Below are 19,948 nucleotides of genomic sequence, written 5' to 3'. Positions count from 1 at the left end.
AAGTACAAATGGATCATGATGTTGTTCATCAACTCCTCTCTTGGATATGTTGCTGAATAATTTTACCAATCTGTCAACCAGCTTAATGGCTGTCACCAGATTTCAAGAACTGTTCCCCACCAGAGCTGCTATATGAAATTGTAAAACCACTGGGTAACCAACAAGTCACTCTAATCTTTTTCTCTTTCTTAGCACCTGGAGTCCTGAAGCCTACATGTGAAGGAAGCATATATGGTACAAATACTGGTGCTATCACCATGAACAACTCTCACTCTATGCTATTCCACCATCAGGCTGAATAGTGCCAATATTAGATCTCCCAGGGAGTCAAGCCACACTGACATCCTGAAACAGGCCTGTATTTCCCATCCCTGCTCTCTAGAACATACACATCTGTAGCACAAAGCAGTTAGATAACTTCAGTAGATTAACATGTAGGATAGGGCTTTGGCTGAATGCCAGCGCTACTTTTATGGCATCATTTGTTAAGTAAATTCAGAAGAGGTTGGTTTTTAACCAGCAATAAATATCTCACACAGAATATCTCAAATTTCTATCTTTTTCTCTTTCGTGCCACATGTCACATGGCTTCCTATGTGAAAAGTGACTCTTAGAAATAATGATCTCTATATTATAAAATACAGATGAACTCTCCTTCACTCAAGTACCCTGTTGTTCCCTCCCTCTAGTCTCTACCTCTCACCATTTCCAGTCTTATTTCTGTGCCAGTCTTCCATACACCCATCAAGATTTCTATCTTACCTGTCTCCTCTGTCCTCTGGAATTTAGGTTTCCCACCTTCCAACTCTGATTGTGACCAACGCCCATCATGATACATCCTAGCCATCCTCCCCTTAAGAATGCAGCAGAAAAGGAATCTTAAGATCAGAAGTCTGAGTTTTCACCTTGGTTCTGTTTTTAATCTTCAGTCATACTCATCTTCTCACAGCTAAAAGGGGGCTGATACACCTATTTTACAAAACTGCTATATGAAATTGTAAAACCACTGGGTAACCAACAAGTCACTCTAACCTTTTTCTCTTTCTCAGCACCTTGCCTAATGCCCACCTGCTACCATCTAAACCAGGCCACTTCCATTCTGTGTCCTCCAGCTCTACTTCCCCACCCAGATCCTATATAAGACCATCACTGACAGTCCACAGGTTCAAGATAAATTTTTTAATAATATGAATAACTTCTAAGAGAGATAGGGAAGCCCTATCACTGCAAAAAAGCATTCATACCACCCCTGCCCCATGATAGGTGAGGCATATGTTATAAATGACCAGTTCCTTAAGTACTTAGGACATTTTAAAATACCATTCTGAGTTCCACTTATAGCTGAAAGTGGCCGAGGACTGAAATAACCAGGAATAAATAAATTGAAATCCAGACTAACCTCTTCTGAAGCTGGTAGTGCCCAACCCTGCACACTGCCAACTTTCTACCTGCTGTTTCTCCTGCTAGAGATCAACATACTTTGATCTTCTTAAAGGGTTATAAAAGTATCACTTCAGGCTTGAGGGCCATACAGTCTCTATGACATCTACTCAATTCTGCCTGCTAACTTGAAAGCAGCCATAGATACTACATAAACAAATAGGCGTGGGCTATGTTCCAATAAAACTTTATTTACAAAAACTGGTGGTTGGGCCCAAGAGCCTGGGGTTTGTGACTCCAGCTCTAGAACAAAACAGAACGCACAATCTCTGAAATGCAACAAAGTCTCTGTCACTGTACTCTGCCCACTGGGCAGATGAAGGTATGGACCACAATCAAGACCCCAACAAAGAGGTGATGCCAGAACAATCCCATTTTGGGGAATCCACACTACCTAACTTCTGTGTTTTTTTCCATCTCATAGACTCTCAACTACAATGTAGTTATCAAATGAGCCACCAACTGGCTAGGATTCTCATTCTGGTCAAAAAAACAAGTGGTCATTTTAGAGGGGAGCTAAAGCCCACATTTCTATTTGATGAAGAGTGCAATAGGCTCTTTAAAAAAATAAGTTACACAAAATTTTCAGAACACAAAACTCATATCTAGACCACAAGTCACAAAGAAAACCAGAAACTAAAAAATACAACCCTTAGAACAAGGCTTACACACTGCCTGCCCACTCTAAATAGTAAGCCTTCCCTGGGCGTCCTACTCTCAGGAGAGAACTTTGGCTTGAATGATGGAACCATGACCTTCCACGACTGTTGACAGAATCTTCTCCTAGATTGGTAGAGAGCAGACTCAGGAACCTGGAGTAAACCATTCTTAGGGCTCCAGTATGGTGTATGGCAGCAGAATCAAGGCCGTTTCTATCCTCCCCACTAGCCTGCCTTTAACAGACAAGCTTGGAGGAATAACGAAACCTCCGTGCTCCCTTTCTTTGAGCCAGGGCAGACCAGGAGTGATCTTTTATGGAAGCCACCTCTGTCACAATCACTGCTGTTCAGGTGCCTGTTTAGGAGATGGAGCTGTGGTCACAACAACAGTGGAGACTGCTTTGGAGGAACCAGAAGCTGTGCCCTGCTGGAGACGAGATGCGGGGACAGTCTGGATGCGCACCTGTTTGCAAAGAGAAGGTCTGGTCAGTGAACTACAAGTAGGTGCATCAGTTAAGAACAGTAAAGGAAACAGAAAAGTCTGATGTGGCCAAGAGTCTGCCTTGGACCTTACCTGTGTGGCCTGACCTTGCTGCTGAAGTTGCTGCAACTGCTGGGCAGTGAGGAAACTAACAGGCTTATTGCCAGCAATGAGCTTAGTACCTGCTGGCATGGTGGTGAGGATGATATTGCGGCCCAACCCACTCAGGCTGTGGAGGGAAAGCAGGAGTAAGGTATAACCATATCATGGGATAGTGTCTCTGCCCTGGATTTAGGCTGTGCACTGAAGGAAAACAGGCAGGTCTGGTGTTTAGTCAAAACTCCAGCATTCCTAGACTCTATATCTATACCCTAACCAGGAGGAAGACACAGCCCAGAAGGGTGTGTGCTCCTGGCAAAAATACCTCCTGAGCCAGATGTGGTGTTGTGCACCACAGTCCCAGCTATTCAGGAGGCTGAGACAGGAGGACCACTTAAATCCAGAAGTTCAGAGTCAGCCAGGGCAACATAGCGAAACCTCAACTCTTAAAACAAGAAAACGAGCTGGGCATGGTGGCACACGCCTGTAATCCCAACAGCTTGGGAGGGTGAGGCAGAACTGCAGGTTCAATACCAGACTCAGCAACTTAGTGAGGCTGTAAGCAACCTAGTGAGACACTACCTCAAAATAAAAATAAAAATAAAAAGGGCTGGGGATGTGGCTCAGTGATAAAATGCCCCTGGGTTCAATCCCTGGTTCCCAGAAAAAAAAGGAAAAAAAAACAGAAAAAGAAAATGAAGCCCTCCCTCAAACAGCCATGTCACATAAGCTGGTTTGATAGTGGTAGACTTGATTTCATCCTGCCCTTCATCTTGATTAAGTCAGGGCCACAGGAAGTCATCATCCACCAAACTGTCCTAGGTTCAGAGCTCAAACGTCAAAGGCAGGTGCCTCACACTCCTCTTTTATCACTTGATGCATTAGGTTTTTTTAAAATTATTCCTCACCTCATTCTGCAATCTATGTTTGAAAACAGTACAGATTTTTGTCTATTTTAATTAGAGTACCTAAAACAGTACTACATGTTCAATAAATATTGTTGATGAGCATGGCAATTATTGATGAGCATTGGTATGGGGGACACAGAAATACCAGCTGCCATCCCATTCTGTGACAAGGACTCATATTATATTCCATCCCCACCTCCACCCCTGAGGATGCTCCTTCACTACAAACAGACTCACTTGGCTCCCAGGTTGCCTTTGATGATAGGGGCTGTGACCACACTCTTGCCCTTCATTGGCTGGCTAATCACAGACAGTGGAACTGTGATCCGTGTAGGTAGCTTCCCCTGCAGAGAAAAACAAATTGGCTTTTGAGGAATAGAAGAAAGGAAGACCACCAAGCATCATTACAGGGAAAAAGAAGTGAGGAGCACTTTCAGTTCCTATTTTTTACCACAATCCAAATATTCTGAGGTCAGGGCCCAGGCAACCCTACATAAAAGGGTTCACACTGGTAGTAAGGTGTCACCTGGCCTGTTATCATCTTATAATCTTCTTTCATGGGTATAAAACCTTTACCTGAACTACATAGTAAAGTGTGTGTTCACTCACTACAGTCCTAGGTTTTGAGCCCCTAGGAGGAGAGGCTTAAGCATCTCAGTATCCCCCAACATATGGTACAGTGCTGGGGACCCAGTAACTATGAGATGGAACACACATGAGAAAGGAGCGAGAAGTCCAAGAGTTAACAGAGAAAAGACACAGCTATCCCCTCACTGGAATGCAGGCTCACTGAGGGGGAACAAACAGTCAGGCATGCAGGATAAAGAACAAGTCACATTCTCCAAGTGCTTTCTGTTTTCCCAAGATAAGAGAGGTCAGTTAGGGGACACCAATAATAAACTCAACCAAGTGAAAAGTCCACTAAACTTACCAACTAAATCCCAAGAAGAACCTAGATGAAAAAAAGGGTAAAGGCCAATATATTAAGGGTTCTGGGAGGGATTAATGGTCACCGGTTCCCAAACTGCCTGGTTTCTAATGCATGTTTAATAATACAATTTATTTTGGGCAGTGCTGGGGATGAAACCCAAGGCCTCATGCACATCCCACTGAGCTATACTCCCCAGCCCAGTAACACAATTTCTACGTAGTAAAATCTTAGGTAAATTAAATCTAATTTTTTTTAAAAATTCAAGAGGGGTGGTTGAGTCAGGAGTGGTGGTGCACACCTGTAATCCCAGCAACTCCAGAGACTGAGGCAGGAAGATACCAGGTTCAAGGCCAGCCTGGGCAACTTAGCAATTTATTTCAAAATAAAACACAAAAAGGACCAGGGATGTAGTTCAGTGGTAGAACAATGCCCTCGGTTCAATCTCCAGAACCACCACCACCAAAAAAAAAAAAAAAAAAAAAAAGGGGGGGGGACAGTTGATAAGAAGCTAAGCAAAGACATAGATGGGCATGCATATAATTCTAACTATTTCGGTAGCTAAGGCTGGATTAAATTTACCTGGACAAATTTACCTAGACTGAATGTCTGAGTGACACAGGGAGATACCACTGGGTAGGACCTTTTGGTGTCAGGAGGAAGATTCAAGAGGGCAGAAGTAGATTGGATAAGCACGGTTTCCTCACTTCCTTAACTTTATCCTTTGTGATTTGGAAACTTATATAATTATTTTCCCTTAACCATATTATGTAAGGTTTTTTTGGTGTTGTTAAGAACATGTATATCTGTCTTCCTTCATCACCCTGGCTTTTATCCCAAATCATTGAACTTTTCCTATGTAGCTTGCTTAGAAAAATAAAAACATGTTTTATATCCTCCACACACTAGAACGGTGCTCCTTACTCCAAGATCAAAGAAAACACACATCTAGAAACACGTTGAGGTTGATATGGGGCGTTAGTTCATAATAAACAAATCACTTCAAGTTGGTGAGAAAAGGATAAACTGGTTGATGATTTGGGGATAATTTGAAAATATGAAATGAGATCCCTACTTCATGATATAGAATTATGTTTTAAATGGACAATCACTTATAGATACTTTTTTAAACTCATAATTTTATAAAAATTCTTAGTTATCTTTATAACCCTGGAGAAAGGTAGGCACAGGCACAAAACCTAGAATATATAAAATGTTAATAAGATTTAATCAATAATATTGTAAATACCTATAAAGTGAGAGGTACCAAATGTAAGGATGAAAGATGACAGACTGAAATATATTCTATACACATAAAAAGGGCCACCTCAAACAATATAAAAAAAAGTCAAATACCTCCCTTCCCTCAAAAACAAGCAAAAATTTCTTTTCCACTAAAGAGCACATGCCAATCTCTATATGATGTATGCTCAATCTCACTCATGATCAGGGAAACAAAACTGAAAAGGAACGCCCTTTCCACTAGTAAGACAGGAACATAAAGTTAAACAGCCTTCTAACTTGAACCAGCCAGCTCTGGTTAGGGTTGGAGACTTGCTGATGAGAACGATTGTGTGGCCTTTCTGACAGCACAACTAGAGTACCAAAGCCTCCAATTGTGCCTCATTGTGCCTCCTCCTCACAATCTCCACCCTAAATACAAACAACCCAGAAATACATACATATTCAAACACACACACCACAACATTCACAGTGGTACTGGGAAAGTGGAAACTGTATTCTTTTTTTTGGTACTGGGGATTGCATCAACCACTGAGCACTCAACTGAGGGGCACTGAGGGGCACTTAACCACTGAGCCACATCCCCAGTCCCTTTTTATATTTTACTTACAGAAAGGGTCTCACTGAGTTGCTAAACACCCCACTAAGTTGGTGAGACTGACTGAACTCGGGATCCTCTTGCCTCAGGCTTCTGAGCCACTGGGATTACAGGTGTGTGCCACATCGTCTGGTTTAGATATATATTAACACAATCCCTTCTATGAATCGCTACATCATCAGAAAGGATGTAGCCAGTATCTCTCTCTGTGGTGGAGGATCCCTAAGACTTCTTTAAAAAAAAAAAAAAAAAGAGTAAGGGCTCTTGTGGATTTTTTTTTTTCCTTAAATTATATGTATATATATGAAAATGCACAGGAAAAGGACTCATAGGATAAATGCTGTGTTACTACTAATAATTAGCAGTTATAAACGAAGAACTGGTAGGGGGATGAAAGAAATTTTACATTTTACTCTATACTGTTAGCACCATTCTTACAATTTTGTGTAAGAACGTATGCATGAACTATACCATTATAAAATGTGGTTCATAAAAATACATAAATCCATTTGGATCAAAGAAAAGAATACAGACAAGATTTCTAATTTCCACACCCACAAAGACATTTCTTTGGTCCTAGTGAGTCTCCTGAGGGATGGGGAGCTAACAACCTTAAGAGATTTCCTGAAGAGAGGGATACTCTTTACCACTGATATTACTCACAGCCTGGGACGTGGACACAACCGTGGTGCTGACGGGGACCTGCCGCACAGTGGGGGCTCCTGTCCCGATGCTGATGGGCGTGTTTGCAGCCCCAGAAGCTACAGCCACAGTCTTGGACACAGCAGCATTCATACTGGGCAAGGATACTGCTGAAGAATGGACAGTTCCAGACCCACTGGCCACTGAGGCCCCCTGCTTGGCATGGGCTGCAACAGTGATGGTCTGGCCTGCTTTGGGAGGCATTACTCCCAGGCCCTGCACGATGCGAATTGTGGCAGCTGGCTTCGCTTCTGAAGAGGCCACTGTATTTTTTCCCTTCTGATCTGCCACACTCACACCAAGGGCTGGCATCAAGCGAAAAGCTGAACTGGAGGGCTCTGCTGGCTTGAGGTCGGGAGTCACTTTGACCACAGTGGTGCCTGCTGGAGCAGATGAAGGAGCACTGGCTGAACTGGCCTTGGCAGGGCTATCAGTTGCATGGACTGGATTGGAAGTGACATGTAAGGTGGCAGAGATGCCTTTGCCTGCAGTACCACCTCCTGTCCCGAAGAGGTCCTGAGTCAATTTTACTGTCGTAACCTGGGACTTAGCCAATGTGGCCATCATGTCCGGTGTGATTCGAAGAACTGTCTGGCCCTTGGCATCTGTGGTGATGGAAGAGGGCGGCAGTCGCAGTACATCCTTACCCTGAATTCGGAAGTTTGTGGCTGTGAGTGGGATGCTGTTGCCTGTCTGGGGCTTCACACCAAGCTGCCCAGTGATGGCCACCTGTATGGGGGAGACACAGCATTAATGAAGGGGTTCATGATGCTGACTGATCATACAATAAACTTAAGCAAACCTCTATTTCATGTATGTTTCATATATCTTTACCTTTTTATTTTGAAAATAATAAACAGGCACAAAAGTAGAGAAGAGCACAACACACACCCTTCTCCCACCTTCATAAGTAATCACTTTGTATCCTTTCCCACCTTGGGGAGAGAAGGGTAGAAGAGAGGAACTGTAATTTTTTTTTTGGGGGGGGGGGGGGGAGTAGACATTGGGGTTTAAACCCAGGGCCTTATCACTAAGCACACTTACATCCTCAGCCCCTAGGAACTGGAATATTTTAAAGTCTATCCAAGATTGATCATTTTACTAATCAAGACTTATCTATAGGGCGGGGGTTGTGGTTCAGTGGTACAGTGCTTGCCTGGCATGTGTGAGGCACTGGGTTCAATTCTCAGCATCACATATAAATAAATAAACTAAATAACAGTTCAACAACAACTAAATATACTAAAACAAAGAAACAAAAAAAGACTTATCTATACAGAAGTTCAATAGATTAGACCAAGAGGAATGAAGGGAAGGAAGGGAGAATAGGGAAGACAGTGGAATGAATCTGACATAATTTCCTGTATACATACATATATTATTTATATATATATATGAATACACCACAGTGAATCTCAATATTGTGTATATCCACAAGATTGGGATCCTAATTAGAGTAAGATATATTCCATGTTTGTATAAATATATCAAAATAGATTCTATTGTCATATATAACTAAAAAGAACAAATAAAAAATTTTAAAAAGACTTATCTATATATCCCTAACCTAGGAAAGGACTTTTTAAAATAAAAAAAAAAAAAAAATCACAATGTTATCATTACTATTCAACATAATTACATCTGTATATAACAGTATTTCCCCATCAATCTCAAGTACATTTTATTCTATTTATGGTTGGATCACCTTTATTTTGAGAGTAGTAGTGTGGCGAGGTATCTGCAGCACAGGCTCTAGAGCCAGACTCCGTGGGTTCATACCAACTCAAAGAGAAAGTCAAATGCTCCATGTGTAACAGATCAACCCCTTTAGCCTGCTCAGAACCTTCCTCTCTATGGCCCCTCTACTGGACCACTGCCACACAGACATGCCGTGACACTGGACATCCTAAATACAAACAACCCTGGCTCTGCTCCATACTGCCCTCCTTGCTTCACTCAATTCCCCTTCATATTCCACTCCAGCCCAGTTCTCAGAAAAGCAAAATTCCTCTAAAAATTACTTATACTCACTAACTCTGCTTCATCATCTTACACTCTTTTGAAGCCATTCCCAAAAAGCCCCTGGAACTCGTCGCATTTATTCAACTATATACAATGAGTCTCTTCTTACACTCTTCACCACACCCAATATAAGCACTGCTTTCTCCTGCATGAGCACACGTTTTTGTCTGCCTTGCAGTCCCTACACCTCAATTTTCTTGCATCTTGGTAAATGAGACCACTATCTATCCAGTCACTGCAACCAAAGCCCATGGGGGCCATTTTCAACTCCCTTTTCTTGAGCCACCATGCTTGAGCCATATGTTCATGCTTGCTCACTTGTAAACCAGTTACAATGGCTTTCCTGCTGTTTCTCAAATGTATTCACTTTCCATGCCTAAGCCTGGAATGCTTTATCTCCTAGTCATCATCGTAACCATAGCACACCAACTTCATTTGTCTCGCTCAAATTTCATCTCCTCATAGAGGCCAACTCCCATCGTCGTGGATGAAATTAGCACACCACCATTCTCCAACACTGCCCTGTCTACTGAGCCTCACAGCATCTCTCTTTTGTGTGTTTGTGTGTGTGCGTGTGTATGATGCTGGGGATTGAACCCATGGCTTTGTGCTACCAACTGAGCTATATCCCAAGCCCCTCACAGCATCTCTTATTCTCTGACACTGATGTACTTATCTGTCTCCTTGCCCTCCAAGAACACAAATTCCACAAAGGCAGGGCTCAGTCTACTTAACAGACTACTAAATCCCCAATCCTTCACATAGTGCCTGCCACAAGAGACAGTGAACAACTGCTGAATGAAAAGGCTACTTCATTGTTATATAACTCCACTTCATTTATAAAATGAGAATAACAGAAGTGTCTATCACCCTCCAGTGCTTGAGAAACAGACCCCTAACATCTATAAAATGCAAGGCATGGTACAGATACACAGGAAGCACTCCTGTCAATATTTCTTCTAGTTTGCCAATACAAATGTATTCTACCATTACTGGTGTAAACTGAAAAGCCAATTAGAATATGGCCATGGGAGTTTAAATAAGTCCTTGGAGAGTCTCACTAAATCCATAAACTACTACCAAATGCTAAATTATATGGAAAGAAATGGAAGACATCCCTTGAGCATCCACAGAAATTGCAACTGTCTTGAATGGAAACATACCTGAAGAACCTATAAACAAAGAGCCCAAGATGACAAATCTTTTTTCCACAGATATCTGTCTGTTCAGGACCTCCAGCCTGAGGTTTTTGTTTTGGGACAAAAAAAATAAAAAGAGAACCACCTGGAGAATTCTACATACCTGCTTGATAATGTTCTGTCCTGTAACATTTTGAATGACTGCAGTTGTAGAGGCACTTGGAGCCGAGCTCCCGGGGGAACTTGTGGCTGGCTTGCTCACAGGGCTGGCTGCAGCAGGGAGACTTGTCACCGTAAGCCCTGTCTGCATGGGTCCAGGCCGCTGTACACTGGGTGCCCCAGTTTGCGCTTTGATTGGAACAGTGGCCATGACTGCCTGTTCAAGGTGTGAGGCAGAGAGGTCAATTAGACCCTGAGATGGAAATCAGCACTCCAAGGCAGGATCTCCCCATGTGTCACCACCCAAGAATATTCTTCTAAAAATACTACTACTCTCTCAATGGTCAAGGCTCATCACTCTCTGAAACAGACACTGCAAATTTCCCGTACTTGTATAAAACACTTTAATTTTCAGAACATCTTTACATTTAGCATCTGGTTATTCCTACGTATTCAGGGCATATATTCTCCTTTTATATACAATAAGAGAAAAATGAAGTAAAGAGGATAAAAATCTTCTGTACAATCATACAGATAGTCATTGGGATATCCAAGACACACGGCTAAGGCACAATGGAAGGAGCCTGAGATTTAAACTAAAAGGTTTATTAGATTTATATCCCACTCTACAAGGGTACTATTGTTTGAATGATGGGAAAATTACTGAACTTCTCTGAAGGTCTGATTTCCAACATGTAAAACAGTATCTAAAAATGCTTACATGGCTTTAAACATAAAATGAGTTATCTTAGTAAACTTTATCCTCAGGAACAACAATCTATGATTCCCTGGTCCTTCCCCAGACTTTGACCATTTGACTCATCAGCCTACCTCAGTCAGTCCACAGTCCTGTTTCCCAGTGACCTACAGTTTCCATTTACCTGGGGTACTACTTTGGTCTGTGTGGCAGTGGCTGGCACCCGGATCTGTGGTCCTGGTGGCATCTGTGGCAGTGTCTGTGCTGGTCCTGCTGACTGCTGTGGGACAGCAGGAAGGCTAGGTTGAGCCACCACCCGCACCTGGGGCAGTCCAGCTGAGCCAGAGTGGCTTACAACGCGGGCAGCAGCCTGTGAACTGGGTGGAGTCTGGCTGGAAGCTGGGGATAGCATTGTTCCTAGCTGTGGCATTGTTGGTGAGGACACCAGAAGAACCCTATGAGGAACATCAGGGAAACAAAAATAAAAACTTAAGTGGTGGCACACACCTGTGATTCCAGTTACTCAGGAGGCTGAGACAGGAGGATGAAAAGTTTGAGTCTAGCATGGGCAACTCAGCAATACCCTACCTCAAAAACAAAAGTTTTCAAAAAGGGATGGGGATATAGCTCATATAATGCTCCTGAATTCCATCTCCAATAGCCCCAAACACACACACACAAAGAAAACAACCTTAGGACATGCATACAAGAGGATTTGGGAGGGGGAAATATAGAAACAAAACAGAGGCACTTACCCTGAACTAGACTTAGCTGGTTCTGAGACAGAAGTAGAGCCACTTTTGTTCACTGATGACACAGGCGGAGGGGAAATCGGGGTGGTAGGCAATGCTGGTGTGGTGGGGGTTACAGGAGTTACTGGGGTGGGTGGCATACTAGAGTCACTGAGGCTCATTTGGCTTTGCTCAGAAGGTCCACTGCTGAGGACTTTTAATGAAGTCTCCTTGCTATTGGACTTCTAGAAAAGATGAGAAAGGGAAATTTACCACAGGTGTCATAAAGGCTCCAGAAAGGAAGGCGTGGGTGGACTCTTCGGCTCCTGAAGCACAGTGTTAAGTACCTAGACCTAGCCCCAGGATTCTCAAGAGGGTTCTTCATGAGATCACTTACCACCTTGGATGGGGGCTTGGGTTTTTGCTGAAGGGCTTTTCTGGCTTTAGCTGCAGCTGCTTGTGCTTGGTGAATCCGCTCTATAAACAAAAGTGGGAAGCTTCAGCAAGAGTTGGATCTTAGTATATTAAGGGGGTGGGAGCGGGGGGCAGTTTGCTAAAACCCAAGGCCTTGCTGGTGGTAAGACCCTGCCTCCATAATCCTATTCTACCTGAATGCCAATGGAAAGAATGATGGAACTGGGACAGAAAGTCAGAATCATCACTGGTCTACTTGGACACACTCCCCAGAAGCCTCACACACCAAACTCTTCTTCGCTCCGGTCACGATGCAGATAGATCCACAGCTTCCGTCCAATGTCATATTTCACACAAGGATCTTTTTCATAATGTAGTCGATCCAGGGCACCACTCACTACTGTGTTGACCTGAAGAAAAGGGAAGTAAGGGTCAGGCCAGACCCAGATAATAGAAGCTGTTTGGAACCCAGAGAAAAATCCCTAGATGATTCATGGCTGACAATATAACAGACTATATCTCAGTCTAGCTATGTCTTCTTAGTGGCTCACCAAATCACCTGGCAAAACAAAAAATGCTATAAATTCCTGAGACAGTGATGTTTTCACTGTAAGAATATTTTGAATTCTGACTATAGCAACTTTTCTTTTACTATAAGCTAAAGGAAAACCTAGAGCTGCTTTTGTGCTTCACTGACAGGGGTTTTGGTCATCACTGTTGCACTTTTCAAGCTCTTTTTTTCCTTTCTTCATTTAGTTGTGTTTTTGCTTTTGAGACAGGTTCTCATTGTGTTGTCCAGGCTGGCCTCAAACTCACAATCCTCCTGCCTCAGTCTCGTGATTAGCTGGGATTATAGGTACACCACTGCACCTGTTTTTCTTCATTTTTCGGTGGGGGCGGGGGAAGTAATAATCAGAGATTGAACCCAGAGGTGCTTAACCACTGAACCACACCCCCAGCCCATTTTTATTTTTTACTTTGAGATAGGGTCTCACTAAGTTGCTTAGGGCCTCTCTGAGTTGCTGAGGCTGGCTCTGAACTTAGTGATCCTCCTATGTTTCCTAATAAGTTTTCCTTCTTTTTTTTTTTTTTTAATATTTTTTAGTTATAGATGGACACAATAGCTTTGTTTATTAATTTATTTTCATGTGGTGCTAAGGATAGAACCCAGTGCCTCACACGTGCTGAGGCAAATGATCTACCACTGAGTCACAACCCCAGCCCTCTAACAAGTTTTCTGAAAGAAAGCAAAGCAAAGTTGTTTCTCCAACTTACCTGAGTGCTGGTAACATCTGGTGCAAGAAACTGGGAGTCCTTGAGCAGTTCGCAGATCTCTGCCCGTGTGCCTTCTCCATTAGGCAGCCGAGCTGCTGCATCCCGAACTGATAACATTAGGAAATGCAAAGCCCAAGAGTCAAGCAATATCCCCCTACTTGCTCTAGTGGGGTGATGCTCCCTGCAGTTAGTGCTCTTCAGCCTCCCAACTCAGCATCGGGCACACTGACCCCTAGTGGCGGAAAGCTCTGCCATTGGTGTTTCCTACACACTTTCACAGAGGCAAGAATAAAGTCCACAGATACCTTAGAATTCAGTGGGTCCATGAATTCAGGTAAGAAAAATTTATCTTTCACTGAAATTTAGAATCTCCTTTGATTATAAACACAAGGTAATAAATCATGTATTGGCAGTGCTGCGATGTTGTAAGAGAAATCAAATATTTTCATATTATAAATGTCAAACACATATCCCTATCTGGAAGTTACAGATATTTATAAGACCTGTTGCTAGATCCTGTCAATTAAAATAAAAACTCATATTTCTACACATTGTTTTAATAACTATTTCAATATGATTGGCTTCTTTATAACTCTAAGCATTTAATGTATATTTAGAATTAGCATAACTATGGGAAGGGAACCATGAGTTTCACCAGACTGCCAAAGGGATTCATGGCACAACAAAACCTTTTTTTTTTTTTTTTTTAAAAGAGAATTTAATATTATTTTTCAGTTTTTGGCGGACACATCGTTGTTTGTATGTGGTGCTGAGGACTGAACCCGGGCCGCACACATGCCAGGCGAGTGCGCTACCGCTTGAGCCACATCCCCAGCCCACAACAAAACCTTTAAGGAAGCAAAGTGCTAGTTAAACCTATTCAGCTGGCCTGTGAGCACTTCCTAAATGAACATAAATAACGGCACACCTTCAGAAAAGAACAGTGATTCTTGCCACCAATCTCTAAGAGCAGAATCCCCCCTTCATTTCCCAATCCAAAGCTTCCAAATGCTATGCCTGACTCACCCCAGGGTGGAGGAGGCGGGTGGGGGGTATGCAGGGAGGACAGAGATGACTTGAGGAAAGATTCAGAGTGAAAAAATAAATCACCACATACCAAGAGACAGGATGGTGACATAGGCAGGCCGGTCAGAGCGCAGAAGGGAATGTTCCCGAGCTTTGTTGAGGGAAGTCTCCTTGTCAAACACACCCTTCACTGGCCCCACCACAGACTCAAAGCCATGCATGCGAAAGGTGAATGCCTTATGGGGTTGGCTGTATCTGTAACGCTCCTACACAGAGAAAAGAGAGAAGGCTTCTGAGTCAGAATCAGTGGAGTTCACTCTAGATCCACATGGGGAGATTAAAATGGGAATGGAATGAAAAATTCCCCCATAGATGACGAGCCAACTACAGTGAGAAAAGGATGGTCCTCAGAACTGGTTACTAAGCAAAGGATGAAGAAATAAAATGCATTTTGCTAAAAAAATCATCAAAGTAGTTTCTCTCTCTCTCTCTCTCTCTTTCTATATATACATATATATATATATATATATATATTTTTTTGCCCTCCTTAGGTATATTAGGCAGGTGAGAATCAGCAAATTCTTATGATCTCTCAGGCCCATTACAGCTCTAACAGATTAAAACTTTCCCCACATCACTTCTGCACCACCCACGCCCCCCCTGCCGTAATCAATCCCAACCAACAGAATATCCACAGTGAAGGTATGAATTTCCTCCATGAAGGTAGACTCAAGAGTCAGGCTCAGCACTTCAATCTACAGGGCCTCACAGAGACAGACTTTCTCTATCTTCTCCATATTTCTTACCTGCTCCTGAAAAACCCGTTTCTCTTCCCCAGTGCTGGGCCGCACCACGTAGTCAGTTCTTCTGAAACATAAAGAATTTTGTTTTAACTCTGACTTACTAGCAGATGGGTCACAGATCCATCTCCTTTCTTTAACACCCAGAACCATTCTCTTTGCAACACACAAAAAAAATGTCCCTTCAGAAATGTCCCTTTAGATGTACTCAACTCTTAAAAACTCCACTTTCCAGCTCCTACCAAGTAACTCTTGATGGTATTTCCAAAAATTACTTGATACTTAGAAATCCAGAAAAGTACTGAGCAGGTGGAAATTAAGCTGATATCTTGCTGCTAAATCCAATTTAATGGCAACGAAAAATGTTAGATAGCAAGGGTATATTTCCTGGCTCACAGGAAACTTATAAATGCTTGTACTACCCCCACTTCTACTAAATGCACAGGCTTAGGGTGCAGCTCATGGGGAGTGTACTGGCCTAAGATGCGTGACGCCCTGGGTTCAATCCTCCATGCTGCAAAAAAAAAAAAAAAAAAAAAGAAAAAAAAAAAATCTAACTGCAGAACCACACCACACAGGAAAGAGCAATATGAGAGGGGTCACTCATGGGATCTAAATTCTAGTGAATTCCTGTCACTAACCCTCAACAAATAATGTAACCTCATAACCCAACTTCTTTACATAAATGAGGAGGTTGGGGGGCTGGGGTTGTGGCTCAATGGTAGAATGCTCGCCTAGCATGCTTGTAGGACTGGGTTTGATTCTTAGCACCACATCAATGTAAAATAAAAGATATTGTGTCCACCTAAAACTAAAAACTAAATATTAAAAAAAAAAAAAAGAAATAAGGAGGTTGGGTTAGATAACTCATTCTCAAATGGGAAACCCAGGAGGACAACATGTGGAAAATAGTATGTTCCGCTATAAGGTAGATCACATCCCCTCAGACTCTACTGCACATCCCCTTCTAGCATCAAGAACTTCTGGGCTGAGGTTGGGGCTCGGTGATAGAGTATTTGCCTAGCACATGTGAGGCACTGGGTTCAATCCTCAGCACCACATAAAAATAAATAAATAAAACAAAGGTCTTATATCCCTCTACAACTAAAATAAACATTTAAAAAGAAAGAACTCCTTCCGCAGGGAGCCATTCATATCAATGGATATATATTGCCCTCCTTAGGTATATTAGGCAGGTGAGAATCAGCAAATTCTTATGATCTCTCAGGCCCATTATAGCTCTAACAGACTAAGACATGTAAGTACCAGGAATCATGGTTTCATGGGACACCACCACCATTAGAGTGCTATACTCACACCCGAGGGACAGGTGTTGTAGCATCTGAGCTGTCTTCATTTTCTTGCTGGAGAAAAGGAAAACATTAACAGGTAAATGGACTGGAGAATTTTCACTAATTTCAGAGTTCTAGAAACCAAAAGGGGAAGAGTTGGTATTTTGAAAAATGATACCTTACAAAAGGCCTGGTCTTTGGTCTCCAGCCACAGCTGGAAGAGCGCAGCTAATTCCTTTTCATTATCTTGAGACTGGCCTATAAGAAAGGGGGGAAAAGAAGACAAAATCTAAGGTGTGACTCAGAATCCCCCTTTCTCTTTACCTTCTTAACCTATGACAAAGAGAGAATACATCAGGACTGAAGCCAAGATCCTTAGCACTACCTTTCCCTTCACAGACTATACCATCATTGATGCATGTCACCTCCTTAGACAATTCACTCAACAGGTATTTGTTGAGTAACCACTGTGTGCCACGTACTACCTGTGGAGAAGCTGGGGTCATCCAGTGAATTCAGTCTCTGCCCTCAAGAAGTTTATAGTAAAGTGAGAAAAGAGCATATATTAAATAAGCCCAATATGGAAAGTGGTAGGCGTCACATGTTATGAAAACTTACAACAGGGAATGGCTAGTGAGCCACAAAGGCATTATACACACTGGCACAGCAATCAGAAGCCTAAGGCAGGGGAAGAAAAAAAGAAAGGACTCCTCCTGGTCTGCCTAGAAAAGAAAATCACTCTGTCAGTGCCCTTCTCTCATTTGTTCAGAGTCCTCCTGAAGCTCCTGACACATAATGTACCTAAATCTCTTAACCAGGCTAGACTAGAAGTCACCATTAATCAGCATCATCCAGGTCTGCTTGTGAGAGAATGTTCCTGTGCTTCCCAAAAAGGTCACATTCACCAAGACGCTTCTCTTTGATTCAGTAGCTGGCATACAATACCACCAATACCCATCTCCAGGAACATTTGTGCTTCCAGAAATGCTACTTCAAAACCAGGTAGTTCTATCGCCTATCTTTTTCTCCTGTTTGGTTGTTCTTATATATTTTAGATATTAGCCCTTTATCACATATATGGTTTTCAGGTATTTTCTGAGAGAAAATTGGTTCTCCCTTGATTCTTAACTATAGGGAGGCTGACTGCTCATTCTCTCATAGCCATGTCCTTCAATGCAGTCAGAAGGCAGAGATGAGACTCTTCAAAGATTTCAGACATTTCTCATAGTTGTTTTTTTTTTTAATTTTTTTTTTAGTTGTAGATGGACACAATATCTTTCATTTTATTTATTTATTTTTATGTGATGCTGAGGATCGAACACAGGGTTTTGTACATGCTAGGCGAGCAAGCCCTCTCCTAGTTCTTTTAGAAAAATAAGAACAAAAGCCTGTTCCTAAAACACAGAACCCAGAAATAAACCCACACATACAGTCAATTCATTTTTGGCCAAGGTGTAAGAACATTCAATGAGGTAAAGACAGTCTGCAAAAAGCAGTGTTGGGGAAACTGGATATCCACATTTAAAAGAAAGAAATTAGATTCTTCCATCATACTATATGTAAAAACCAATGGTTTAATCATTTAAACATGTGGCCTGAAACTATAAAACTCCTATGAGAAAACAGCAGAAAGCTCCATGAGATTAGTCTTGACCTTTTTGATATGATACCAAAAGTATAGGCAACAAAAGCAAAAACAAGTAAACGGGATTACAGGAAACTATAAAGCTTCTGCATAGCATAGAAATAATCAACAGAGGGGAAAAGCCAAGCTACAGAATAGAAGGGAATAACTACAAACGATATATGTGATAAAGGGCTAAAACATCTAAATTATATAAGGAATACCTACAAATCAATAAGAAAATCACCAACATGATTTAAAAAGGAACAAAGAACCTGAATAGACAATTCTTATACTTCTATTCCAAAGAAGAAATATGAATGGCCAACAGGTACATGAAAAGGTGCTCAATATCACTAATCATCAAGGAACTTCAAATCAAAAGTACTACTGAGATAACACCTCACACTTATTAGGATGGCTACTGTTAAAAAACACAAGAAAAGAAAAGAAAAAGATAAAATAGAGGGAAGAATATGGAGAAAAGAGAAACCTTATGCACTGTTGGTAGGAATGTAAAATGGTGCAGTAACCATGAAAAATAGTATAGAAGCTCCTCAAAAAAATTAAAAACAGACCTACCATATGGTCAAGCAATCCCATTTCTAATTATAAGGGGGGAAAAAAAAACCTGAAATCAGGATCTCAAACACATATCTGCACTCTAATGTTCACTGCAGCATTATTCACAATAGCCAAGATATGAAAACAACCCAAATGTCCATCAGTGGATGAATGAATAAAGAAAATATGCTATAACATAAAATGGAGTATTATTCAGTCTTAGAAAATAGGAAATCCTGCCATTTGCAACATGGATAAACCTAATGGACACTATGTTAAGTGAAATAAATTAAAGGACAAATTTATTTCACTTAATACTTATACAGGGTGCCTCAAATGCTCAAAGTCACAGAAACAGAGAACAGAATTGATAGTTACCAGGAGCAGGAGTAGTAAAATCAAAGTAGGGGAATAGCTGCTCCAAAGGTATGAAGTTTCCATTATGAAATGTCAAGATGAATAAGTTCTAGAGACCTGCTGTAGGACTTAGTTGTGTACTTAATGAAACTGTACTGTGCCACTTCAAAATTTATTAAGAAGATGAATGTCATGTTAATGTTCTTGCCAGAAAAAGGGGGAAGGGAGATACAGAAGTTTGAAAGGTCTATCTTGACTGTGGGGATGGCTCCCAGGTGTATGCGTGTATGTCCAAACTCATCAAATTACATACATCAAATAAGCAGTTTTTAATATATCAATTACACATCAATAAAGCTGGGGGGAAGCCTGTTCCCTGAGGCTTTTGTTCTCTACCTGTACACCCCAATCCCCACTCCTGCAGTTTTGCATCTAGTCCTTTCTCCTCACAGGAACTGGCTCACCCTCTCTCACTACTCCACACCCTGCCACTATGAGGAAGACCCACATCCACATGAGCAGTACATCCAATATCCTAACCTCTCAGGTGGTGAAAACTCCTCCTCTACCATAACCTCCTCCCTCCACTCCACTCCACTCAATCATTCCCACAAGCACAACTGGATTCTGCCAGTTCCAAAAGCTGCTCTATTTTCAAAATGCCTACTTCAGTGTTTCTCAACTGGGGTTGCATTTTGAAGAATTACCTGGAAACTTTTGAAAACATCAAAGTTCAGACCCCATTCCAACCATTTAATCAGAATCTCTGTGGTAAGGTCCAGGAATAGGTA

The 19,948-nt window shown here is 41.9% G+C and overlaps 1 protein-coding gene across 3 annotated transcripts in view; it reads right to left on the bottom strand.

The window, feature by feature from the left end:
* Positions 1-1,611: 1,611 nt before the first annotated feature.
* Nfrkb (nuclear factor related to kappaB binding protein) overlaps positions 1,612-19,948 on the bottom strand; it is a 33,403-nt gene continuing 15,066 nt past the window's right edge. For all 3 annotated transcript variants that reach the window (XM_076846174.2, XM_076846176.2, XM_076846175.2), the window contains exons 13-26: positions 16,791-16,870; positions 16,638-16,684; positions 15,327-15,387; positions 14,612-14,786; positions 13,495-13,601; positions 12,506-12,629; positions 12,203-12,282; positions 11,830-12,050; positions 11,259-11,529; positions 10,382-10,594; positions 7,019-7,786; positions 3,825-3,931; positions 2,674-2,809; positions 1,612-2,562 (exon numbers count right to left, since the gene is read on the bottom strand). In XM_076846174.2, coding sequence (XP_076702289.2) covers positions 2,437-2,562; positions 2,674-2,809; positions 3,825-3,931; positions 7,019-7,786; positions 10,382-10,594; positions 11,259-11,529; positions 11,830-12,050; positions 12,203-12,282; positions 12,506-12,629; positions 13,495-13,601; positions 14,612-14,786; positions 15,327-15,387; positions 16,638-16,684; positions 16,791-16,870 — 2,516 coding nt within the window. In that variant the 3' untranslated portion in view covers positions 1,612-2,436. The remainder of the gene's footprint in view (positions 2,563-2,673; positions 2,810-3,824; positions 3,932-7,018; positions 7,787-10,381; positions 10,595-11,258; positions 11,530-11,829; positions 12,051-12,202; positions 12,283-12,505; positions 12,630-13,494; positions 13,602-14,611; positions 14,787-15,326; positions 15,388-16,637; positions 16,685-16,790; positions 16,871-19,948) is intronic.

This window comes from Callospermophilus lateralis, chromosome 2, assembly GCF_048772815.1.
Source record: "Callospermophilus lateralis isolate mCalLat2 chromosome 2, mCalLat2.hap1, whole genome shotgun sequence".
NCBI classification, from domain to species: Eukaryota; Metazoa; Chordata; class Mammalia; order Rodentia; family Sciuridae; genus Callospermophilus; species Callospermophilus lateralis.
This window is presented reverse-complemented; position numbering and strand designations above follow the sequence as displayed.